Source organism: Arvicanthis niloticus, chromosome 2, assembly GCF_011762505.2.
Source record: "Arvicanthis niloticus isolate mArvNil1 chromosome 2, mArvNil1.pat.X, whole genome shotgun sequence".
NCBI lineage: Eukaryota > Metazoa > Chordata > Mammalia > Rodentia > Muridae > Arvicanthis > Arvicanthis niloticus.
This window is the reverse complement of record NC_047659.1, coordinates 60043568-60071396: the sequence shown is the minus strand read 5'-3', so window position 1 is coordinate 60071396 and position 27829 is coordinate 60043568. Positions and strand designations below refer to the sequence as shown.

General features: G+C 36.1%; 2 protein-coding genes and 1 non-coding gene across 3 annotated transcripts; 2 read left to right on the top strand and 1 right to left on the bottom strand.

Moving 5' to 3' along the window:
* Positions 1-1845: 1845 nt before the first annotated feature.
* LOC117704765 (small nucleolar RNA SNORA48) lies at positions 1846-1988 on the bottom strand. The gene has a single exon (XR_004606297.1). It is a non-coding gene; the product is annotated as a small nucleolar RNA SNORA48 (small nucleolar RNA).
* A 5330-nt stretch (positions 1989-7318) lies between these two features.
* Positions 7319-8377, top strand: LOC117704464 (olfactory receptor 5AK2-like). The gene has a single exon (XM_034496599.2). The coding sequence runs from the start codon at positions 7330-7332 to the stop codon at positions 8257-8259; it is 930 nt and encodes a 309-aa protein (XP_034352490.1). The 5' UTR covers positions 7319-7329; the 3' UTR covers positions 8260-8377.
* Positions 8378-15712: 7335 nt separating this feature from the next.
* LOC117704440 (olfactory receptor 5AK3-like) lies at positions 15713-25865 on the top strand. The gene is made up of 3 exons (XM_034496567.2): positions 15713-15792; positions 17058-17223; positions 24252-25865. The coding sequence occupies exon 3, from the start codon at positions 24275-24277 to the stop codon at positions 25202-25204; it is 930 nt and encodes a 309-aa protein (XP_034352458.1). The 5' UTR covers positions 15713-15792; positions 17058-17223; positions 24252-24274; the 3' UTR covers positions 25205-25865.
* Positions 25866-27829: the final 1964 nt, after the last annotated feature.

Here is a 27829-nt window from a genome sequence, read left to right as displayed (position 1 = left end):
AGAAATAATTCTTTGAGAAAATCAACAAGATGGATAAACCCTTAGCCGACCTAACTAAAAGACAGAGAAACAGTATCCAAATTAACAAAATCAGAAATGAAAAGGAATACATAACAGCAGACACCAAGGAAATTCAAAAGCCTATACTCCAGAAAAATGGAAAATAAAAATGAAATGGATAAATTTTTAAACAGATACCACTTACCAAAGTTAAATCAAGATGAGGTAATCTAAGGAGTACTGTAACCCTTAAGGAAATTTAATTAATTAATGGGAAAAGAATTTATTGCTTCTGTGACACCGTCCATACTGGATCCTTATGGAGACCTCCCAATTATCCTGTTGTTGCCTTGTGTCATGGAGATTCTGAAGTTTTGGACCAGCAGGGCTAACCCTTTAAGCATTCCAACCATTCATAGATGATATGATTTGGGGGTGGGCCACTTCAGAGCCCTGGACCTAGGCCTGGGTGGTAACTGAGCTGGTGAGCTCACTGCTCTCCCTTATCTCCAGAACCAGGGCAAGGATTGTCCTGGCTAGGCCACCTGCTTCTGCCATCAGGAGGCAAGGAGGTAAGGTTCCTCTCTTGTTCTCATGCCCTCAAGGCCAGTTCATCTGCACCCACACCCCAGAGAGGCAATTCCACTGTGCTGTCCAGTCAAGGTTCTAACCCCAGCCTTTCAAGTGCTACACAGCCTGTGAGGGACTGAGACAACTCGCCTGTTCTCACCCTCTTAGGGATGGCTTACCTATGCTTTTGCCATCAGGGCTACCTATACTGTGCTGCCCAGGTGAGGTACAGGAGCTGCGCTCCAAGTGTTCCACTGGGCGAGGGAGAGGGTAAGCTCACCTACTCTACTGGCCTCAGGGCCAGTCCTCCCAACAGTGGTGGTAAGAGGAGCAAGAGGGGGAGGGCATCACCCTGGCACCCATGTGACCACACCGCAGAATAGTGGCAGGGACAGCTCTTTCTCGTTCTAGCCCTTGAGGCTGGCTCACTACTGCTCCCTGTCCCAAGGGTCAGCTCTGTTAATGTTGTCCAGGCAAGATGCAGGGCTCGTTCTCCCAAGTGCTGCAGCTGGCAAGGGACAGGGCTAGCTCTCCCAAACTCATGATTCTGTGAACATCTTTGCTGTCTGCCAAAGGTGGTGAGGCGAAGGGGGTGATATCATCTCTGATTTTGCCACCCAAAAGCAGATGAGTGGCAGGGACAGCTCTCCTGCCCCACCGCCAGGACCACCTCTACTGCGCTGCCTGTGTGAGGCACAGGGCCTACTCTTCCAAATGCTGCCAGGTGTGAGAGATGGGGCCAGCTCTCCAGAGTGTCACATTTAGTGAGGGATGAGGCCAGTTATACACAGCCCCCTGGACATCCACGTGCTTCCCAGAGGCTGCCCCAAACAGAAGCATCCCCATGTTCTCTAGTGGTAATATGAGCCAGAGACATCGACACTGACCCCTGCCACTCCATAGCCATGGACTCAGACATGACCCTAAGTGAGAGCGTGTTCCTTTCCTCCCTTGAGTTTCCAGTTCCGTCTTTCTTCGTAACACTCAAGCTGTTCCACTTCTCTTTCTCTACCATCTGACTACCACATATTCGCACATTTGGATGGCTCCCCCTACAGGCTGGCCACATGACTGGCAGGCCCCTGGGCAATGTCCTCCATCTGTACTGTAGAGCATGAATACCAGCGGGTGTCTATGACCTGCCTGTGCTGTACACTGGAGGTCAGGTCTGTGGGTATCATGGAAGTCCACAGGTCTCTGTCTGTCTTCCTCCTCCTGCGCTGCAGCCGACTGAATTTGACTGATTTGATTTGACTTGACTCGATTTGATTTAATTTTTGAGTCCTAAGCATAAGTCAGCTTTGGCCACCAAGCCAGGCATCAAGCTAGGGTGAACAAAGTTCTGTCATCTGCTCTGCCCCTGACTGATATGAAACAGCACCACCAACAAAGTGTCTCTTTTTCCATTGCCAGGAGGGGGAGGGGTATAAAGTTTTTCTTAATAAACTTCAACCTTGTTTCAAAACAAGGAACAAATAGCATGAAAAAGAATTATCTTTTCTAGAAATAACATCTAATGTACTACATCTCTAAAAAGTTTAAATCACTTCATCCAAAAATCACGAGAGAATATTGTTTATCCAATGCCACCGCAGCCTCTGAGATTTCATATTCTCAAGAGAGTCAATCCCTTAGGCCCCAGTAATAAACTCCCCAGAGAGAAAAAATTACTCAAGAGAGAGTTGGAGGCAATCAGCCTGCTCCGGCTCCAGTCAGTGAATTGCAGCAACTCTGGTGTAAGCAAAGCAAAGCAATCCCATCCTCACCACCAGTTACACATCTCATCAGTGTGTGAAGGAAGTGACAAAGCAAAGGACCTTTGTCAGAGTCCACCATGGCTGACAAAACCAGGAGGGTGTTTTCCATCACTGGTGATGTAACCAAATGCTTAGGGCTTGGAATCTAAATGTTGTCTGGAAAATGATAGAAAAATGAGAGCAAATACATCCAGTTTAGAAACCAATTGATACTCTATATCTTTAATATATGTTGAGAGTTCTTGATGTACCTTACGTATGATTCTTTTTTTCAACTATGAGTTATGTACATCTTTTCTCCCATGTAGTATGCCTTTTCAGACTCTTAACCTTGTTTTTAGTTTGTTGAAAATGTTCATTAGGCTTGATTTACTTATTTATACCTATTAATCTATACTGCCCAATTTTTCTCAATTGTGACATCTTATATAACATGATGAAACCTTAGTATATAATGTCTAAGAGCTTTCCATTATGTTCACTGACTTCAGTGTTTTACCTTATATTATTTTATTTAGAAGTAATGAGTGGTGATGGACATGCCTTTAATCTCAGAAGTTGGGAGGCAGAGGCAGGCAGATCTCTGAGTTCAATTCCAGCCTGGCCTACAGAGAAAGTTCCAAGGCTACACACACACACACAAAAAATGTATTAAAAAAATCCAAAGAACAAAAAAAGTCTCTTATGTTAGCTTTAAATATATGAGCTATTTTGAGATCATTTTGATTTATGATGTAAATTTTATATTAAGTTGATTTTTTTCACCCTGAAAATGTCAAGCATTCTGGCATCCTACTGAATGGCTTTGCATTCTTATAAAACTCAGTGGGCTAGACCTATGTATATTGTTTTCTGGGCTTTCTCTACTCTTCATCTGTGTGTCAGCTCATCCAACAATATCACAGTGTTTATACAATACCAGGATAAATCCTAACAACAAGGTTACTGGCTCACAATACTTTACTCTTTGGAAAGTCTTACTTAGAGAGTATAACAGCTTTTCCCTTACATATAAATTATAGAATAGTCTATTCTATATCTACAGAAAAATCTGACAGACTGGGAATTATGTCTATTGGGTGTCAATTTCAGACAGAATAACATCTCATTATACTAAGCTTTTTAGCCCATACAGTTTGTCTATGTATGTAGCTCTTTGGTTTCATTCATCAGTGTCTTCTAAGTTTCATCACACTAATCCTATACAGATATGACTACATTTATACTTAAGTATTCTACCTTAGTGACTATAAAGAAGACTTAATTTCATCTCCCACTTTCCACTACTATTAATGCAGAGAGCTGATTTTTTATGGTCATCTTGTGTTCTGAAGCTTTGATGAAGTGACTTGTAAACTCTAGAAGATGATGGTAGATTCCTTGGGATCTTCTGTATTGTTTATGTGACCTACAAATACACACAGGTGTATTTCTTTCTCTCTAACGTGTATTATTTTGATTCCTCTTCTGCCTTCATTCTACTAACTAAAATTTCTATAAACATAAGGAATAGCATTGGTGATGGTATGTTTACTTAAGAAAGTAAATATTCATATTTGTAGATGTTCTTGGTCAAATTGAAAATATATCTTCTATTCATAGAGTTTGAACTTTTCTGAAGTCATGACCAAGTATTGAATTATGAGAAACGCATCTTCAAAAGTTATCTGATGTGTTAGGAAGTTGGGTTAGGACAAGTTGGCTCTGATATTTTGGTCATCCCAATAAGCCCCTAGAAACAGTGATCACAGGAGTGTTCATGGAAATTTTTTTATTGTCTTGTTTGTTCTTTGACTAATTGTGTTTATTGTCTTCCTTGTTCCTTAACTATTTGCATCTATTGTATTGCTAGTCCTCAAACTAGAACTGACCTTAATACTTACATATAATTAAAATGGTGTAAAAACAAAAAGGAGGAAGGGGATGGGAGAGGGGATTTCTAGGGAGGGGAGACTGGGATGCCATCTGAAATATAAATAAAGTATCCAATAAAAATAAAAAAACTTGGGAGGATATATATATTTCTTAGGAATATATATAAATAGATACCTGTTTATATACAACATCAAACCCAAGGCTGCATCACACTTTAAATAACAATTACTATGGAACTCAGAAATGATAAAAAGACAAAAGTGGCTTGTAGATGATTCTGTCTAAGAAACCCTGGATATTAGATCATGGTTAAGCATGCATCTCTAGTCAAATCTTGGCTTCACTAGGTAATGCTGCTAAAATTTTCTAGAGACTTGCCCCACCTGATGGCATCTAAAATTTAAATAAATAAAATATCCAATAAAAATGAAAAGGAAAAAAACAATATTTTCATAAAATGAAAAGGGGGAGATATATCCCTGTACAACACAAAAAAAAAGAAAGTAGGTTTCTTTTTCATACTATTTGTATCTGAAATTTTTTCCAATTTTATCTATTTATCTTCAATTTTTCTACTGATAAATCCATTGAATATATGTACCATAACTTCATAATCCATTAGTCTGTTGATCATCTAGACTGGTTCCATATTTTTGCTATTATAAATAAGGAACAGTAAACATAGATGTGTAAGTATGTCTATAATGACATACATAGTTCTCTAGGTGTATATTCAGGAATAGTCTAGATACATAGTTCAGTAATTCTACTTCTTTATTACTTTTGAGATAATATAACTGCAACATTTCTTTCTTCCATTTTCTCCCTCTAAACTTCCCTTATCTCATTCAAATTCATGACCTCTTTGTTCACTAATTGTTATTGAATGCTTATATGTGTATTGCATATAGATGTTTTATAAATACAACATGCTCGGTTCATATATTGTTACTTATATATATGTTTTCCAGGCTGACCATTTGGTCACCAACACTGGACAACCAATTGGTATGTTCTTCCCTGAGAATACCAATCCTAGCTTTCCTTCGTTAGCTATAGTTCTTTGCATAGAGTTTAGGTTTCATGGGCTTTTCTCTTTCTACTTTGACATGTACATTGGTGTCATTCTTGTTCAGCTCTTGTTTGGGCAATCGTGTTGGTAAGATTTTATGGGTGTCACTTCCGATGTTACTAGGAGATACAGTCTCACATCAAAGTCCCTGTTCTTCTGGCTCTTAGAAGTTTTCTGTCTCTTCTGCTGCACTGCTCCTTGAGCCTTCAGAGCAGGTGTGTTTTGTAGATGTATACATTGTAACTGTCCACACATGGCATTTTGATTCATTTTCAGAACGCTCCACACTGATTTCCAAATGCCATTACTAGAGCACACTCACACAAGCAGTGAATAAGGATTCTCTTTCCCTATTCCTTGGCATTTTTTGTTATCTCTTTTTTTTTTTTTTTTTTTTTTTTTTTTTTTTGATACTCATTCTTTCTAGAATGAGATGGGATCTCATGCAGCTTTAATTTGTATTTGTTTGGTAGCTAGGCATATTCAAAATTTTTAAAAGTGTATTGACCACTTCTATTTCTTCTAAGAACATCTGTTATAATTATTAACACATTTGTTACTTAGAAGTTTAGGAGTCTTAATGTTTAACTTTTTAAGTTAAACATTAACATTTAAGTTAAACATTAAGTTTAACTTTTTAAGTTCTTTATATATTTTATATATTGGCCCTTGTCAATACATAGGTACAACTGAAGGTACATAGATACCTTTAATCAAGGGTACATAGGTACCCTTGTCAATACATAGGTATAACTGAAGACTTTCTCCTATTTTCTGTCTGTTTACTCTGCTCAAAATCTCCTTTGCTGTGCAGAAGCTTGTTAATTTCATGTAGCTACATTAGTTAGTTTTTCTGGCTACTTCCTGTTCTACTGGAATTATTTTCAGAGAGTTCTTGTGAATACTTAAATATTGAAGCATTTTGTCTATTTTCTCTAGCTTAGCGTTTGAGATTTTAAAGTTCTTTGTTCTACTTTCTATGACATTGAGCAGGGTGAAAAATATTAATCTAGTTTTATTTTTATACAGGTTGGCATCCAGTTTTACCCACACAATTTGTTGAGTGAACTGTTTTTCCCAAAATGTTTCGACATTTTTGTCAAAAATCAGGTTATCATGGCTGCGTGGGTTTATTCCTCTGTTCTATGTTCTGTTGGTCTATGCTTCTATCTATTTCTCAGTTCGATTTCTATTGGGCTATGCTTCCATCTGTTCCTCAGTTCTATATGCTATTGGTCTATGCTTCTGTCTATTCCTTGTTTCTATGCTTCTGCTCTTGTGCTGGTCCAGGCTTTTTTTCACTATGTGAAAAAAATCCTCCATAGTGAGATCGGGTGTAGTAATACAACCATATGTGTCCTTTCTACTTAGGATTGCTTAGGCTATAGTTGGTTTTTGTATTCTTGTATGATTTGGTTTTTTTTTTTTCTGGTTCTGTGAATTAGAATTTTGGTGAGTGTTGCATTGAATCTGTAGAAAAATTTTGGTAACATAAACTTTTCCCAAATTAATACTACCAATCCAGGCGCATGGAAGGTTATTTTATATCTAACATATTCTTCAGTTTCTTCTCACCTTGTCTTAAAGTTTTCATTTCCATGCTTACATTTATTCATAGGTACATTTTTCATCTATTGTGAATGATTATTTTTCCTAAGTTTGATCTTAGTAATTTCACTGTGTGCATATATAAAAACTGCTAATTTTGTATGATGATTTTGTATCCTGCAACGTTAGTGAAAGTGTTTACTAAATCTAAGGATTTTCTAGCAGAATCTTTGTGGTCTTTTGAGTATATAGCACATTATCTGTAAATACTGATATTTTTACTTTTTAAAGATGAATAATGGATCAAATACATTAATTTATAAAGTGACTTCATATCATAGATATAAAAGACTCTTTGAAAATTAACAAATATCATGGGTGCTTGTCAGGAAAAGCCAAATAAAATTAATCAAAATAAAACGAACTGTTAATATTTTAAAAATAAAATTACTGAGATTTTCTTCTTTGTCCCTCCTCTTCTTAGTGTTCTCTAGATTTTCAGTGACAATGACACAATATAATGAGACTGAAGTCAAAGGCGTCTATCTCCTTGGATTTGGAGTCCAGCATGCTATTCAGTGTGTCCTCTTCATTGTGTTTCTTGTCATCTATATGACATCCATGGTGGGTAACACTGGGATGATTTTCCTCATCCACACTGACTCCAGACTTCAGACCCCCATGTACTTCTTTCTACAACATCTGGCTTTTGTTGACATCTGTTATACATCTGCTATTACTCCCAAAATGCTACAAAACTTCGTAGTGGAAGACAAATTCACATCATTTGGAGGATGTGTCGTACAATTACTGATCTATGCAATCTTTGCTACTTGTGACTGTTACCTCCTGGCAGCTATGGCAGTGGACCGCTATGTAGCCATCTGCAAACCACTTCATTACCCCATACTCATGTCCCGAAAAGTCTGCATCCAGATGGTAGCTGGTTCCTATCTCATTGGATCAATAAATTCTTCAGTACACACAGGCTTTAGATTTTCACTGTCATACTGTAAATCTAATCACATCAGTCACTTTTTCTGTGATGTCCCTCCAATTATTAACCTTTCCTGCTCCAACACTGACACCAATATCAGGCTTCTTGTTATCTTTGTTGGATTTAACCTGATATTCACGGTATTGGTTGTTATCTTATCCTACATGTATATCATGGCTGCCATCCTAAAGATGTTCTCTACTGCAGGGAGGAAGAAAACCTTCTCCACGTGTGCCTCCCACCTGACAGCAGTCACCATTTTCTATGGAACCCTTGCTTACATGTACTTACAGCCTCATTCAGACAATTCTGAGGAGAATATGAAAGTGGCCTCTGTGTTTTATGGCATTGTGATTCCCATGCTGAACCCTCTGATCTATAGCTTGAGAAACAAGGAGGTCAAAGATGCTATAAAATTGACAAGGAAAAAGTTATTTTGATTTGGCCCACAATAATAAAAATTCACTATATCAAATTAGTATAACTGTTTAACTACAACTTAATAATTATGAAATTTGAAGCACTGAGTAAGCATTCTTAAATAATGACTTCCCCTATTAATGCATCCAATTATATAATATATGAAGTATTCAATTACCTCTCCTGAAACTTACATTTAAAACTCATACTTTGAAATTAATGTTTCACACTGTCATGAAGTAATGTTTCACACTGTCATGAAGAGCACTCTATGAAGGTTATTATAGATATTGATAAATATATTTTTAAAATATCCTTTGTGAAATGCTGTTTCTAATATTTTAAATACTTTAAAGTAGTGGTTCGCAACCTGTGGGTAGTGACCTTTTGAGGATTGTATATCAGATATTTACACTACAATTTATAACAGTAGCAAAATTATAGTTATTAAGTAGCAACAAAATAATCTTATAGTTCTGGGTCCCCACAACATGAGGAACTCTATTAAAGGTTGAGAACCATTTCTTTCATGACTAGAAAAAAACATTTACTGTTATAATAAACATTAATATTTAATTTCATTATTTTTTTCCTGCATTAATGGAGCTTCATAAATTGCTTACCATGGGCTCTTTTGTAAATTATATTCAAATTACTACAATAATTTGAATATGAAATAAATATATTTATTTTTAAATGTCTTGCAATTCAAGCTGTCCCTTGCATCTCACATTCTCATCATTATTACATTCCAAGGCACTTTATACTTATGTTTTCAATAGTAACTTCTTTATTTTTCAATATACCTTAATCTTCCCTATTAATTGTAACAACACAAGCACTTTTTATTTCTATTCCATGAGATAATCTAGAAAGAGATGAAACTAAAAATATATCCTTGATAATTCATTTACAAAAGATATACAAATCATTTTTATGCAGATAAATGGCTTTAGAACAGACAAAACAGAAACTTACTGCTTTGTAGTGTGCAAAGAAACTGGCTTCAGATACTTCATTGTGTGAAGTACCATACTAACACTCAATTCTTTCTGCTGTCAGTTCTCTTATTCACAAAAAAATAGAAAGAGAGAGAGAGAGAAAAGAGAAGAAAAGAAAAAGAAAACTGCTCTTAGCATCCATTGGAATCCCATTTATTTTCCTATTGATTATATATTATAAAGCCCCAATATAATTCTGATCACCAAAGACTAATGTAAGCTTTATGGATAGCAATATTCTGCATAAACTCTGTGTTCACTCTACTGATACCTCACCATATGTGACTTTCTTATTTTTAAATATCTTTCATATTTACATATGAAAAACACTCAAATTGAATCTGTGTTATTACAAGAAACATGTTAATTTATGTCTTGCATACAATGGTTGACCATACAAAGGGTATGTTCAAGTTTTGAAATGACTGTACAAAGAATGCAAGCAGACAGTATCACTCATTTTCTATTAAATGATAAAGTACGCCATCAGTAAACTGCTGATCCAGCATCCCATGCTTAGTTCAACAAAGTGATTTATTACAGGAGTTTGGGATATCCTCTAAGTTTGGGCTAGATTCTGAAAGTATTTGCTGGCTTTGTTGCTGATCCATTCCTGTTTTCAATCTTCAGTACAATTATGGACACAGAAACTGAAAAGAGTTTCCTAGGTACGGAATACTCCATGCATATTGCCCCAGTTCATGAAAGTGTAACCCAGTTTCAGCAGAAGACTGAAATGCTAGTACCATGGAATGTCCACCAAGAAGAGCAGCTTCAGTAGTGTGAGCTAGTTGGAACCTAGAAGACAACCTGTCAGAACTGCAGAGGGCAGAGCTAGAAAAGGGACTCAGGCTCCTTGGAGGAACCCAGAAGATCATGAGTGAACCCCAGACAATTGGACATCGAGTTATTTATACTGTTAAAGTTTGATTTTGCTTGGTTCAGATTGTGACTGTGCCCTGGTTTTCCCCTCAGAAGAAGGTATTTAATTTAATTCTGATTTTTACAAGAGTCCACAGCTGAAAGATTTTGAAGTTTAAAAGGAGATTTTAGGTTTTACAGAGATTCAATATTTTAAATAGACTGAAATTTTAATATTTTTGAATTTTGTAAAGACTGTGGAACTTTTAAAGTTATTATTAGGTAGGCTGTCCATGCACCTTCTCCACTCTCTCTATTTCTTTAGATTCAATCCTCAAGGTCACCCCTAGCACTGCAACAAAACACCAGCTGTAGCCTCCCCTCTGCCTAGTCCACACCTCTTGTGTATCCCATACATAATCCCCTGCTGGTCTCCCTTTCCTCAGCCTCTAAAACCAACAAGTACTCCTGGTGAACACACTACAAGATCAGGCCTATAAAGCAGACAACACACAGCTACCACACTCTGAAAATCCAGAGAGGAAACAGAAATCAATGAACAAAATGCCCACACAACAAAGACAAACCCAGAAATCGACACCTAGACCTACAATCATCCCGAATCTAAATGCCTAAAAGCCAATGTAACAACACAATAAATAAAAGTCAGAGCAATTTGTCTCCACCAGAGCCCAGCTATCCTACCAGGCCCAGAATAATCCAACATAGCTGAAGTACAAGAAAAAGACTTTAAAACCTTATGAAGATAATAGAGGTCCTTAAGAGAAAATGAATAAATACCTTAAAGAAATCTAGCAAAATACACACAAATGAGAGGAAATAAATATATCCCTCAAAGAAAACCAGAAAAACAAAAACAATTGGATGACAGGAGTAATAATGGTTCAAGGCCTGAAAATGGAAATAGAAGCAATAAAGAATGCACAAACTGAGGGAATCCTGGAAATGGAGAATTTAGGAATGTGAACAGGATCTAGACAGGGAAATTTCATCAACAGAATAAAGGAAGTGGAAGAGAGAAAAAGAATTTCAGACAGTGAAGATACAACAAAAGAAATAGATAAATCAAGCAAAAAATCTTATATCTAAAATTTCTTGACACAAAAATATTAAGAAAATCTGTGACACTATAAAAAGGCCAAACCTAAAAATAATAGGAATAGAGGAAGGAGACTACCAAGCTCAAAGGCCCAGAAAAAATTTTCAACAAAATCATAGAAGAAAAGTGTCCTAAAGAAAGAGATACCTATAAGGTACAAGAAGCATACAGAGCACCAGGCACACTGGATGAGAAGAGAAAGTTCCCTCACTAAGTAATAATTAAAACACTAGACATATAGAACAAAGAAAGAATATTAAAAGCTAAAAAGCAAAAGATAAAATGACATATAAAAGGCAGATTGTTAGAATTATACCCTACTTCTCAATGAAAATGCTAAAAGCCAGAAGGGCCTGGACAGTTGTCCTACAGATTCTAAGGTACCACAGATGCCATTCTAGCCTGTTTGCCTGAAGTGTTTATCATGAGTTCCTGGGTGAAATTTTTAGGGTTATTTGTGTGCAAATAACCAAACTTTGACTTTTTTTCAATTTGTATCCCCTTGATCTCCTTATTGTTTTACCTAAAACTTCATGTACTATATTGAGTAGATAAATAGAGAGAGGGCAACCTTGTCTTGTTCCTGATTTTAGTGGACTTGCTCCTAGCAATGGAGGATTTGAAGGCTGAACCAGCCATCCTCTATAACCAGACAAGTCTTCCGTTAGGAGGACTGAAACACCTACCCAGCCACAAAACCTTTGACCTACAATCTATTCCACCTATGAGATATCCTACAGCAATGGAGACATAGAACGTGTGGGAGTGACCAGCCAGTGACTAGTCTAACTTGTGTCCCATGCCACAAGAAGGAGCCCATATCTGGTACTGTCTGGATGGCCAGGAACCAAAGACTGGATAGCCCAGAGATCTTGTGTAGAACCAAACATGACCAGCCAAAAAAGTCAATGAAATAATACAATTTCTATTGATATTCTACTATATTCATAGATCAGTGCCTTGTCCAGTCATCTATCAAAAAGACTTACTCCAGGAGCAGATGGGAGTGGGCACAGAGATCCACAGCCAGAGGTAGACCTCTTTCCCTTAGCATAAACTGAAGGTCTATACAAGGTCCTTCCCCTTGAAAATCAGGGAACTCCCACAGAAGAGGGAGAAGGGAGATTGTAGGAACCAGAGGAGATTGAGGACACATGGAGAACATGGCCAACCAAATCAACTAAACAGGGCTCATATGGGCTCACATTGACTAAGGCAGGAAGCCTGAGACCTGCACAGGTCTACACCAGCTCCTCTGTGCAGATGTTATGGCTGTTAGCTTGGCGTGTGGGGAACTCCTACTAGAGGGATCATGTGGGCTTCTGACTCTTTTATCTGCTCTTTTCCTCCTAGAAGTTGGCTTGTCCAGCCTCAATATAAAGGCTTTTGCTTTTCTTATTGTTTTTTTTTTTGTTTTGTTGTGTTTGGTTGTTGTCTCTTGGAGACCTGCTTCTTCCCAAAGGGAAACAGAGGAGGAGTGGGTCTGGGTGAAAGGAGAAGTGTAGGGGAGCTGGGAGGAATGAAGGAAGGGAAAGCTGTGGTTAGGATGTATTGTTAGGAGAAAAGAACCTGTTTTCAATAAATAAATAAATTTATTTATGTTTTAATGTGACAGCTTGGGGATGACTAAGAAAGAAAAGGGGTTGCTTAATAGTGATGCTTTTGAGTGTCAAGTTGACAAGGGGTCAGTTGTGCTGCCTAGACTTATGTAAGCTTGAAACATAAACTAAGTTATCTGAAAGGAGGGAACATCAGTTGAAAGATGGCTCCATAAGATCTGGCTATAAGGCATTATTTTAGTGGTGGATGGGTTAAAGCCCAGCCCATCATGGGTGGTTCCATCCCTGCTTTAGCAGTCCTGGGTTCTATGAGAAACCAGGCTGAGCAAGACGGGAAGCAAGCCAGTGAGCAGTATCTCTCCATGGCCTCTCTATCAGCTCCTACCTCCAGGTTCTTCCCCTATTAGAGTACCTGTCCTGACTTCCTTTGATGATTAACATTGAGGTGTAAGCCAAATAAACCCTTTCCTCCACAATTTGGTCACAGTGTTTCATCACAGCAATAGAAACACTAACTATGACAGTCTCCATAGCAGTACTGGAAATTGAACATGGGTCCAGAAGAACCAGTGCTATTAAATGTTGAGCTATCTCTCTAGCCCATTAAAAAAAGGACATTCATGTCTCAAGGACTTTAAGGCCAGATGTCTGACATAAGATACTGACATAGTTGGGTCTGGTACAGATTCTCTTCTTGGTGTATTACATCTTAGCACAACATCAAACAGAGAGTAGAAGCAATGCCTTTCTTAACAGATAGATATAAATCTCATCATTGGTGGTGGTGCACGCCTTTAATCCCAGCACTGGGGAGGCAGAGGCAGGTGGATTTCTGAGTTCGAGGCCAGCCTGGTCTACAGAGTGAGTTCCAGGACAGCCAAGGCTATACAGAGAAACCCTGTCTCGAAAAACCAAAATAAATAAATAAACAAATAAATAAATAAATAAATAAATGTCATCATTGGGATGTATGGTATAATCTAATCATGATCATATCCCAATGACGTTACTCTTAATGCTACTGTATTGGTGAGGTTTTGAGTCAGATCAATTCAAGAATTTCTCAGAGACCCAAATGAAAGAACAAAAAGAACATAGGTCTGTGTCCTTGCCCAGGGCAAACTTGGCAAAGCCCAGTCTGTGTCTGAGGTCAAAGCCTCCAAGTAGTTAAGGTTTTGTTTCTGGGAACTTTGCTGGTCCTTCTGAAGAGGCTGGACTTATCAGTCCAATGACCACCATGTGGTCAGTCTGTAAAGGGATACCTTGTGTTCCCTTTGTACAACGTTGCTTGGTTATCCTCCGGCTGACTTCCACTGGATGATAGCTTTCTATGGACTCTGCCCCATTTTCCCTGAAAACAATATATAATATACTGTACTTCTTAATAAGTTTCTTGGGCATAAGACATAGTTTATGAAACCCCAGCTTTTCTATCTCCTTATCTTGGAATTTTGGTCCTTTCTCTGAGGAGCCCATCACTGAGAAACGACCTGCTGGTCCAGGTCAATTGAGGACAGAGATTTCAAAGCTTAGCTCAAAAGTGTTGTGCAGCATATCAATATGAGAGTGGTCATAAAGGCCCAAGGGTACGTTTTTGAAGGTTTTTGTCCTAAATCACAGAAAATAGCTGGAAGAAGAGTGAAACAAATAGAGACAATACAAGCAGGAGGGAATTATTTGTCTTGGTTACAAATTGTGAAACTGGAACTGTTCTGCCGTGTATTTAATGGACAGTACAAAATGTCCCTCAAAATTGTCCCTCTGCAAGATAAAGAACTGAGATATCTGTTCTTCCTCCCTGCCTCAGGGGCTGAAGACTTACAGATATTGTTTATATATGTGTATATACATATATTCACTCAGATAAGTCAACCTCTGTGGCTTCAGAGATGTTCCTGAGGCAAGAAGTTAAAAGATGCCATGAAAAAAGGAGCAATTTTAGAACAGAAAAAAATCTCTCTACTTTACATGCATTGAAGTATAAGAAAGGTCAGTGTGAATATAAGAAACTAATTCCTCTCGCTCCATATTCATAAGTCTAGCCAACACCTTTTACATACAGAATTTCTAAGGACACAAAGCCTTTGTTTTCCTGTTTAAATACATCTACACAGTTGATGTTCCATTCTTACAATTCTTTGCTTACCCTTACTTTAAAAGGACATAGGATACTGGGAATAGGGCAGCCATTGTTTGATAATCAGTCTGCATATGTGAGCTAAAAGCTAGGTAAGCTAAAAGGTACAATCTCATTTAAATTAGTTTGTTCCTGGAAGACCAATTAATTCAGATTTAATAACAGCACTATAGGCAAACACAATTCAAAGTTTCTTATTCCAGGGATTTCTAGTTAAATAGCTGAATTATGTAATGTGCAATTAGAATAAACATTTTCTTTATGTAGAGATGTCTTTGGAAAATAAGTATTTATTGAGTAAAGAAAGAAATAATCATGAGTTAATATTTTGTTTTGGTAAATGAAAGATGGTTAATGTGGTGATACATCTCCAAAAGACTGAATTTCTAACACTCTTAAATTTGAGTCATATTTTCCATGTTTCAGAAAGCCTGGGTTTGTATGAGTTCGGTAGCAAAGCTTTATATCTAAAGCTAAGCACACATCCTTGGCTCTATTTTGAAAAGGTGTTCAACCTGACTTATAACAAGAAATAACAATTGTTAAATAGTAAGGCAACACAACAACAAAAAGGACACTAATAGTTCATGATAAAAATGAAAAAAATGGTCTCTAAAAATTTTAAATCTAGTCAATAAAATATTACTTCAGAATACTGTTTACTTCATTTCATCTCAGCTCCTGGAGCTCCAGGTTCTCAAGGGAGTGAATATTGATCCCTTATCCCCCAAATATGAACTCCCTCATGGGTAAGAAACATTCAAGATACCTTGATGATCAGTCTGTGCCTGCTGCAGAGGTTCTGGAAGCAACCATGATTTAAAGAAAGCAAAGCCAGTGAGGTTTTCAATTTCTTCTGTGCAACATTGGAGCAGGTAGTGAAATGTAAAAGGGTTCAGCTTATTTTCCAAAATGTTTCACTTCTTCCTTGGTCCCACTATGGAAATTGAGTTAAGAAAATGAATTGTGCTGGTTTGTCCAGAGAGGATGAGGGTAAACAAAAGATCAAATAACTAAACTACAGAAGGAATCTGAGCTCCCTTAGTGTTTTATTAGCACGTGTATAACTGAGTGTTGAGCACTCATTCAGTACTGGCCCTGTGGTGAATGAATTCCTTTCAGCCATGAAATGAAAATTGTGAACTGAGTTTGCAGGTTTAATATGTCTGTCTGTCTGTCTGTCTGTCTGTCTGTCTGTCTATCTATCATCTATCAGCTATCTATCAGCTAAGCTATCTATCAACTATAATTTATCTATCTCTTCTACATCATGACTAAAATAATAATCAGAAACTTTTTTATCTGTTCTCAATGTAAACAGTATCTTCGAGACAACAGAACTAATGCACAAACACAAAGACCATGTGACAGCAAATACACACCTGCATAGGTTCAAAGCAGGCAAAATTCTAGCTTTGAAAAGGAAGAAATGGATATAAAGTCCCACCCCCTAACCAAAAAGCTATTAGTAATTAAAATACATGCTGGAAAAAGAAAAATCAGTTTTTTCCAATGAAGTGTCACTGAATCTATCAAGCACACTCCATGGCAGGCCCTCTGCTTATGAATAGTTGATAAACACAAAACCAACTCAATAGATTTTTATGGAGTGTGTGTGTGTGTGTGTGTGTGTGTGTGTGTGTGTGTGTGTGCACGTGCATTTTGCTTTGTTTCATTTTGCTTTGTCTATATTTGTCATCTTACTGGAGTTTTTCATTTGTTTGATTTTCTTTTTTTTGTTTTTGTTTTGAAAGAGAAGACAAAACATGAAGTTGGGTGGCTAGGGAAGTGGGGAGAATATAGGAAAAGCTGAGAGAAGGAAAATATCAAAAATATATACTGTATTTTAAAAATGTAACAGTAAAAGGGAAAAGAGGAAAATTAGAGAAGTAAAATTGTGTAAAATATATTTTGAATATTCCACACTGTCCATATCAAACTGCAAGACCCTTTCCTCAGTGTGCAATATGATATGGACATCTTTCCATAAGTGTACATATTTATCTTAATTTGAGAGTCAGCTTATCAGTCTATAAGATGAAGCTACTGTGGTTTTGCTAACCTTGTTTCTGATCATTTGTTTTCATAAATCATTAGAGTGGACATTTACTTTAAGTAAATCTGTTACCCCATCTTACAGGAGACAAAACTGAGACAGAAGGAATGAAGTCCTCTATCACTTTGAAGCTGTGACTGATAATCAAGCTGAGGTCAGTCTGTCCCTGGACAGCTGCACAATTCTGACTTTACATGAAGTTTGGAAGCATGTGGACTCATCAGAGATTTGACTTTCTCAGAACATTCAGGTATTCTTTTCCAAGTTTTCATCCCAGAATTCATTTGATTAGCAAACACCCTCACTGTGTTTAGTTTGTGTGTGTGAGTGTGTGTGTGTGTCTGTGTCTGTGTCTCTGTCTGTGTCTGTGTGTGTTCATGTGCTTTGTTTCCTGAGCTCTAGAAAGCTGTTGCTCCCCACAAATGTACTGTTTTAATTCAAAATTATTATGGTACCCCTAGTTATTTTTTTACAGATGAACCCTGTTCTGTTTGTCTCATGGTAGTTCAAGGAGACAGAGAAGCTCAAAGTAGCAGCAAACTTAGTGTGTTATATGCCTACCACTAAAGAGACATTCTTATTCGAAATTCACCATAACACCTATGGAGCTGCCCATGGCTCTGCCTGGCCTTCCTGACAGCTGAGTCCATGAGAATTTCTGAAACTTTATTAACTTGGGGTTATGTTGGAATATTTATAGATATTTATTTATAACAATTGACTTGCTGATTTTCTTTACTTCTTTCTCTAATAAATGAGACTGGACATTCCTTTGTTTGTGTGCCTTCCAGTATAAACATATATGAAAATGTACATAAATATAAATGGAATGTTGTCATTAATTTATTTTAACTATTTACATTATACCAGAGATTTGACCAGTAAAAACATAGGTTTAACTGTTTCAAAATTGTCTCTAACATAACCACCAATTTTCATTTCTATAAAAAAAAAATATGCTTTCTTGTGTATCTACAATTCTCAAAAAAACTTGACATTTTAAATTGATGAGTAAAATTCCATTTTAATGAAGTTTTCATATATAACTGCCTGACTAATGGTAAACTCTATATATTTTCATACCTCAGTTGAATACTTAGTTTTTCTTTCTTCTACAATTGCCTTGTTCATATCTTTCATAAATTTTTCCATAAGATTAATTTATAAAAATTATACATACTGGATCTTTATTATTTATACCTGTTGAAACAAATTTCAATCTTTTTTTTCTTTTGATAGTGTTGAGCATTTTAATGGGAGTACTTTTTTGTGTGTGCAGATGGTAAAGGTCTGTGTCTGAGTGGGTATGTATGTGCACCAGAAAACGATGTAGGATGTCTTCTTCCTTATTTCTTTGAAAGGGAGTCTCTAGTTTACCTGTACATAGGCTAGTGGCCAGAAAGCCACAGAGATCCTATGTTTCTATTTAAGTTACATGAACCTGTGCAGCTATGCCCACATGGATATTAGGATCTAAACTCAATGATTACACAGCAAGTTCTTTTACCCTGTGAATTCTCTCTCCAGAAAATTTCCATATTCTATATTGTTTTATAATTTATCTAAAATTCTTTCTGTATTGCTAAGTCACCAGTAGTCAGTATTGTTTTTCTCATGTAAAATGTACATGTTTAAATCCATAATGCATGAGAAAACAACTTTTGTAAAGCATAAACTTGGAATTCAGTATGATTTCTTCATATTCCTAAGTATTTAGAGCACTACAGTGTATTTTAATACTTTTATGGTTTGTACTTCCTTTTTCTCCCTCCAAAACCTCCTACATCTCCTCCTTGCTCTCTATCAAATTCGCAGCCTCCTTTTTCATTAGTTGTTATTACATATACATATTATATATACATATATACTATTAATATAACTTGTTCCATCTTTGTACTATAACTTGCTTGCATATTTTTAAGACTGACCAATTGGTATTGGTGTGTTCTTCCCTGGAAAAGACTATTTTTCCCACTCTCAGTATTTTTTAGTTGACTATTGTTGCTTGAGTAGGATTGAGGCCCCATTGGCATTTCCTTTTCTACTTTGGCATGTATATTGGTCTCATCATTGTTCAGCTCATATTTAAAAAGTCATGCTAGTGAGGATTTATGGATATAGCTAAGAGACATAATCTTAAAAAGAAAATCCTCCCTGATCCTCCGACTTTTATAATCTTTTCAGCCCATCTTCTACAATGTTTCTTGAGCCTTAGGTAAAGGAGTTTTTTATAGATATATATACTAGGTCTGAACTCCACAGCTTTGCATTTTGACTGATTGTCATTCTCTGTAGTGATCTTCTGCTACAAAAAGAAGTTTCTTTGATTAGGGATGAAAGCTACACTTATCTGTGGCTATTGGGACAAATGTTTAGATTACTGCTATGGATTTTGCTGGTTTAGAAACATGGTGGTTATAGGTTCTCCTACAATATCCATGATTTCACTAGCTCTGAAGAGTTAACTAGGTTTCCAGTGCCAGGCATAGTTACTATCTTGTCAAGCAAGTTTTAAGTGCAATTATAGAGCTGTTGGTCACTGTCAAAGTATGTATGCCACTACTGTACCTCAGGGCTATTGTATCATGCTGGTTATTGATATGATTTATAGGCATCATAGCTGGGTGAGGCTGTTGGTTGCCTCCTTCCTTTGGACGGTTACATAGTTTGCTTTTCTCAGGTTTGCCGACATGCTCTTCTACCTTCAGGACAGTTGCATGATGTCATCATAATTACTGTTTTATAACTTCTGCTGTCTGGCAGGTCAAGTTGTTCTCTCAACATATTTTCCTTTCAAACTCCATATAGAATTGTCAGGTCAAACATAAATTTTTCTCAAGGATTTAACTACAACTACAGAGAAGTTATAGATTAATATGTTGAAAATGTAATGGGACAATTCTGCATTTTTATCCAAGAAATTGGTCTGTTTGACTCTTCAGTGCTTCAGGAAAAGTTATTTCCTTAATGAAAAACCATGAATATACCCTATTATGTTTATATTTAGGTTTGTAATCTCACTAAAATGTTTATTTACTTTCTTTTTGTTGTTGTTTTGCTTATTTTAGTTTGATTTGGTTGCGGTTTGTAGTTTCTTACTTGCATACACAATCTTGGATCATACCCCCTCTCATTACCTTTTCTTATCTCCCTCCCACTCCTGATGAAACCTTCTTTCTCCTATCTAGTTCTCCTCTTATTTTCCTGTGCTTTGGTGTAACAGGGATGTTCTGCAAGTGGTCTTAGCTGTGAGTGTTTATAATTGCAATAGGCACATCACATCCTAAATAAACAGCATTTTATGGTACTCTTCCTCACACTCTGCCCCTTGCAGTCTTTCCACTTACTCTTCCACAATGTTTCCTGGGGCTCAGAATAGTAGATATAGATGTCCCAGTTAGAGCTGAACACTAGAAGGCCTTTTACTTTCAGTGCCTCTGCTTTGACCACCACCCATGACTAAAAGGCTTCTTTAACTAAGGCTCAGAGATACAAAAGTCTAGGCATATAAATATACTATTTAGATGGCAGTGGGACTAGATGTTCATTTAGAAAAACATCAGCAGTAAACTTCCCTTAAAGAACCATGACTCTCCTAGTCATAGATGTTTAACGAGTTTTACAGTGCCGCACATGTATTCTGTTCCATAAAGCAAGTTCAGATTCAGACATAAAATGGTTGGCTTCCTTTGGAACAAGCATGCCACTATTGCACTAGTAGATGTACTTTGCCTAACAAGTTGATATTGTAGTACCCAGAGGCCAGACCTGAGTTATAGTAGAGACTTTTTAAAGTACTTTCTTTCTTTTTCTAGTAAATATTCGTTCATATATTAGCCTAATATTAAATGACTTTACTAACTCCACTAACAATTTATTAAATTATTCCCTCAGGACAATTGAATCATCTAAAACTAAGTATGATCTTGGTCCTCCCTTATAATTATGTTTAATTTCTTTTCATGCCTTTTTTTCTAGCCTGGGTCTCAAAAATATTAAATGTATATACATATATATTCAATTGTGTATATATATATATTCAATATATATAAGCAATTACTTAAGGAATCTTGCAACATTTCTTCATTTATAAGCACTTCTTATGACTTGTTGGTAGTGCTGATGTTCACAAAAATGTTATAAACCCATTTTCCAGGGTAACATCATTTCTTCCCATTTATGTTTTCCCAAGAAAGATTAGCAACATTTATCAAAAAATGTTTGGTATCTTCTGAAATGATGTTGCTGTAATATTTCAATGTGGAAAATTATATTAACTAACTTTTCAATGCTAAAAAATGTTTTTATTCAATGGATAAATGTAACTTGATAGTCATTACCTAGAAAAATTTATTTCCCTTTATACTGCCTTTTTCTTGCAAAGACAATTTCTGGGAGGCTCCTTTTTATTCATTTTATCTACCACATCCCTAGACAAGCAATATGGCACATTTATTTTGTGACTCTGAAAACAGCCTGGCAAGCTTTGTTCCTTATCATCTAAGAAAACCGAGCCTGTTGACGCTCATGATCCACTCTCCAACAGTGCCTCATACATGACCACCATCTGTTGCCAAGATTAACTGGAACTGTCAGCCAATCTACTTGCTTTGGGTCTTCATTCAATATCTAAAAGTGATAATATGGTACCCACATACACTTTGTTTTTAATTTATCAGTTAAATGAAAACCTAGAAGGAAAAGTAATAGGCATTTACTGATGTTGTCTTTGATCTCGGTAATCATGACTGGATTTCAGATGTTTGCAATTATAGTCCCAAATTGGAGTTTTAACTTTCTTTCTCATATTGAATTTTTTTATGTTATCTTAACCTTGTGAAATGAATTGGTGATTTTTTTAAATCATTCATTAATGAATGAGGAGTTCTCATAGTTTTTGCCCCTTATTAGAGAGCTATTATCAATGGATATCTACTTGGAGGGAGAGCAACTAATTCCTCTAGAAGTATGTATAATGATTGGACTCTGAATACCAGTGGATGGCCCAACTCGTATAACACATATGTGAGACTTATTGGGATTTAGTAAGTTGTTTGGCTTTGGTTGGTTTGTTGGTTTGTTGGTTTGTTTGTTTGTTTGTTTTTAAGAAGGGAACATGAAGTCAAAAGGGGAATTTGGGGAACATATAAAGGGAAAGAAGGAGAAATAGATACAATGTCATGCAAAGTTCTCAAAGAGTAAAAACCAATATTCATTAAAATTGTTAATAGTGTCTCCATAAATATGTACTAAATTTTATATGTAATGTATGTAAATCAAGTGCTTTATGATATTTTAAAATGTTTGGTCAAAATTAATTAATGCTTTGAAATATTTTAATCTTTCCAAGGCACACACACATACACACACGAATGTCCATAAACAGACATGCATTCACATATCAATAACATTCTAGATGTTTAGTCAATCTAGTCAATATTGTTTAAAAATTAATATTGAGATTAGTTGAAAAAAATAAAACTATAATATAAAGTACCATTGTTCAACCACCATTAGCTACTATTAATTAAAGGAAAGAAAAAAGTAGTTTTATTTCAACATTTGGTTCTGCCAGAAAAATAAGTTTGAAAAAGTAGTGGGCTACACAAAATTTCTCCAACAGAATACAACAAGAGCTCAAAATTATCAATTATTAGGTTTTTTTGTAAGAGCATAGGTAAAAGTAATCCATTCTTATTTTAGATTTTTTTTATCTCTACTCTAGGAAAGATAAAATAGACACAGTGAACAGATGCTAGAATATGAAAAAAAATCATTGTTGGCAACTGAAGAAAATTCCAAAAATCATTCACAAATCAAATCATGAGAGACACTGATGTTGCTACAGGCAGGCAATTTCCTGAAAAGACAAATGTCAAAATCTAAGGACATTAAAAAGTGATAAGATTCTTTTTCTCTTAATAAAAAAATAAGACACTTCTAGACACATATTTTTCTTAGGAAAACATCAATTTCATGAGTAAGTAGGGATACAGGACCATAAATACATATCAATAGCAATAAACACTAGCTCATCCATCACATAAAGTTCATTGTCAATACTCAAATTCAGTATTTTTGTTCCTAGAAATATGTCACATAGAAATTGTGACAACTAATTATTTGCAGCAGAGATGAGCTATAGCCAGCTTTAGCTCAACACTAGCAGCAGAACGGGTGAACAGTGAGAATGGAGCAATAAGATACAAAGATACTGATGTATGATGGGGACATACCATCCAATAGCAGTCCAAGCCATGGACTCCACCTAATCTATCTGTGATGAAGAAAACACAGGAGGTAATCTTGATCACTAAAAATTATTTAAAACTTTTGACAGAGCTGAAATATTTTATCAGTTTTCATTAAAGTTTTAAACTTTACAAAAAAATAATATTTCCACATTCTTTGGTAAAAATATCTTACATGACAATAAATCCATGGTGGATAAGGTGGAGTATTAAGGAGGATGAAAGGTCAAAGTGAGGCATGGAATTAACTTACAGAAAGATTAGATAGAAATATAAGGTTAGATCCAGATTTTCCATCACAATTACTAATGAATGTATTTTAATTAAAATATAGAGCATAAGCAACAATCAGAAAAGAAAATAAGCATATTTTTCATTTTTGTTAACTGGTACATTAATAAAATAACAAGCAGTTGCTGAGAATGGATCTGTTCAAAAGCAGTTTCTAAAAAACATGGGTGAAACTAATCTAAGTAGCAAGGTTCAACCTTTAAACACCATGAAATATGTCATAGAAAAATATAACCTTTGAGGGGAAAGGGAAGTAGTCCATTCAGTAAAGTACTCTCATACAACTATAGGAACTTGACTTTAGATCTCCAGAAACCATATAAAACTAAACCCAAACATGGTGGTGTACAATTATAAACCCAGAACTGAGACAGACAAATCACTGGTGTTCCCTGCTAGCCACTTTAGCTGACGCATCAAGTTCCAAATAAAGTGAAAGATCCTATTGCAAAGCAAAAGATGAGCAATACCTGATGAACATCACCCAGAGTTGGCCATCAGCTGTCAAATACACACATAAACATGCATGTACATGTACCTGTACACACATGTCCCAAATACACACACACACACACACACACACACACACACACACACACACACACACACACACACAAACAAACATACACAAAGGAAAGTATTCTTTGAAGTGATTAAAAACAAATATTATAACATTACTAAAAACAAATCAAAATGAAGTTATTTTTTCTGCTATTTTTTTCTTTGACAATTTCAGATGATATTGGATTTCTACTAACCATGGAACACAGTAATGACACCAAAGTGACTGAATTTATTCTCCTGGGATTTGCTGGTCAACATGAGTCTTGGCACATCCTCTTTGTGGTATTCCTAGTCATTTACATAGCCACCTTAGTGGGCAACATTGGCATGATCCTGCTCATCAAACTTCACTCTTCACTGCACACTCCCATGTACTTTTTCCTGCAGCATTTGGCTTTTGTGGACCTCTGTTATTCCTCTGCAATCACTCCCAGGACATTGCAAAATTTTGTGAGCACAAAACCATCCATCTCCTTCACAGGATGCATAGCTCAATTACTCGTCTATGGTATCTTTGTAACCAGTGACTGTTTCATCCTGGCTGCTATGGCTGTGGACCGCTATGTGGCCATCTGTAACCCACTACGCTATCCTATTATCATGTCCCAAAGACTCTGCATATTGCTGCTGCTTGGGTCATACACTATGGGCTTCCTAAATGCCACTGTAAATACAAGTTTTACTTTCTTATCAAATTTCTGTAAATCCAATGCCATTAATCATTTTTTCTGTGATGTACCACCAATTCTCGCCCTCTCTTGCTCCAGTATTGATCTCAATATCATGGTACTGACAATCTTTGTGGGGTTTAACTTGACGTTCACTGTGTCTGTTGTCATTCTTTCCTACACATTTATCTTGGCTGCCATCCTAAGGATGTCTTCAGCTGCAGGAAGGAGAAAAGCTTTCTCCACATGTGCATCCCATATGACCGCTGTCACCATATTCTATGGAACACTCTCATATATGTATGTACTTCATGGGACCAACAAATCTCAAGAGCAAGAGAAGGTGGCTTCTGTGTTCTATGGTATTATGATTCCAATGTTAAACCCCCTCATCTACAGCCTAAGAAACCAGGATGTGATAGAAGCACTGAGGCACATAGGAAACAAATGCTTATAGTGGAAAATGTGATCTCCATGTCAACATAGCTCAACAGGCAAGATAACAGTGTTCTATCCTTGATCAGCTTGAGGAGACGTAGCAAATATTTATGTGACACAAAGGTACGCTTTGATTGTTGATAACACATGAAATACCATAAAACAATTAAATTATGAAATAAATAAGCTTGTTTTATTAGTGCTTTGAAGTAAACCTAAGATTATTTCTTAAAAAATAATCAAGTACTCTACTACTGAGGTTCATCGGGAACATGAATAAAGCTGTTGATATTGCTTTCTTACATTTTATGAACCCCTTTCCAAATAGTACTCATAAAAAATAAAATTATGGATTTCTCCCCATTTTATAGGAGCTAATAGAATCATATGAATTATACACAAGTATGATATTGTCATTTTTGTAATTAAATTTTATAAAACCTTCTGTAAGAGTCTAGAATGATAGTACACACTATCATTTAATTCCAGGAATCAGAAGGACAGACAATATAAATCAAAAACTTCACAACTCCTCTTGTGATTATTCTCCCACACACCATTAGTCAATTAAGTGGTAAGAATCAGTTGGTGGGAAGATTAATAGGATAGTGTTCACCGCCTTTCCAAAAACCAAAAATAAAACACAAAACAATAAGAGGCTGAGAAATGCTGAAGGTTGTTGAAAGGGCACAAAAATATTTTAATATTGTCTTTTGTAAATATGCGTTTGTACCTAATTTACTAGAAAATAATATGAATCTGTGTCTTTAAAGTATATATTAAAAATTAATATTCTTCTATCAAGAGTTCTTCATTTTCAAATGGATCCATGGCTCAAATGTTCTCTTTCTATGACCATTTCCTATCAAGAATATTTAAAAATCTCTTTAGAAAGCATAAAACATCCTAGATGATGTTTGTCAGGAAATTTTAATTTCCAAATTATGTGAATTATAAGACCATATTTATATCAAAAGAGGTTACAAAGATTTCGCTTCTGTCTTGCTACTTGTCTAGTCCTATCTAGGGGACATGACTTGTGGAAATGGCACTGAGTCAGACTTTTATCTTCTAGGATTTAAGGTCCAGTGAGTGTGATGTTCACTGGGTCCTCTTTATTGTGGTTTTTGTCATCTACATGTCAACTTCGGTGGGTAACACTGGAAAGATACTCCTCATCAACATAGTTGTAGACTTTAGACTCCCATGTACTTCTTACATCTGATTTTTGTTGATATCTGTTACACATCTACCATCATGCCCACAAGGCTGCAAAAGTTCATGGTAGGAGATAGACCTCATCAGGAAGGGTAGAAGTTAGATCCCATATCATATGGAGGATATGTAATGTAATTGTTGGTATATGAGACATTTGCAACCCGTGATTGTTACCTCCTGGCAGCTACAGCAGTAGACCATTATGTGGCCATCTATAAACCACTTTACTAACACAATCATGTCCCTAAAAAGTTTAAATTCACATAGTAGCTGGTTCCTAGTTGAATGAACCAAAAATTCCTCTGAGCACACAATCCTAAAATGTTTCAGTCATTCTATTAAGTTCATCATCAATTGCTCTCTTTGTGGACTTGCTCCAGTTGGTGCACTTTTGTGCTTCAACGTTACCACCACTATCAGGATTCCTGTTGTCTTTGAGATCTGACTTGACATTCATTGGGTTAGTCATTATCATCTCCTAAATAGATTTCATGGCCACCATTCTAAAAATATCCTGTACTGTAGGGAAGTGAAAACTTTTTTCACATGAGACATTAATTTGGTAACATTCTGTAGAACCCTAGCTTCCAGGTACCTAGAGCATCATTTTGTTAATCCTGAAGATTTAAGGGCAGCTTCCCTATTCTATAGCATTGCGATTCCTGTGTTGAATATTTCCATTTATAGTATGAGAAGACATAGGGTAAAGCATGCTATAAATATCTATAGGGAAATGGTTTTTTGATTGGATAGAATTTGCATCATCAAATCTATTGTTACTTGATGATTATATTCAATAATTATAAAACACTGAGCTTTTAAATGATGCCTGGCATGATTAATGTATCAGATCATTGAAAGTAGGAATATTCTATAATGTCTTCTGTATTCGTTTTCCCTAGAAAGTATTTCTGACCTATATATTGTACTACTATAAAGAACCTTATGAAGACTATTAAATATATCAACAAGCATATGTGAGCTTTTAAAATACTTTTTCAAATATTTCTAAATATTTTTATATAAATACATTTATTATCTTCCTTTTTTTACATCACAACTGCAGTTTCACATCCCTTCTTTCTTCTCAGTCTCTGTTCCCCACCTCTACCCTGCTCCCTCATCCACCCCTCCTCCTTTTCTCTTCAGAAAAAGGGCAGAACTTCCATGAATACCAACCAACCATGGAATACCAAGTTGCAGTAAGACTATGCACATCCCCACAGATTGAGGCTGAAAAAGGCAGCCCAATATAAGGAAAGAGTTTCAAAAGAGTCAGAGGTAGCCCCTGCATCCACTGTTAAGAGTCTCAAAAGAAGACCAAGCTAGACACCTGCAACATATATGTGCATATATACATACATGTATGTGTATATATGCATATACACATACAGGCTCCCTGATTGTCAGGTTAGTCTCAGTGGGG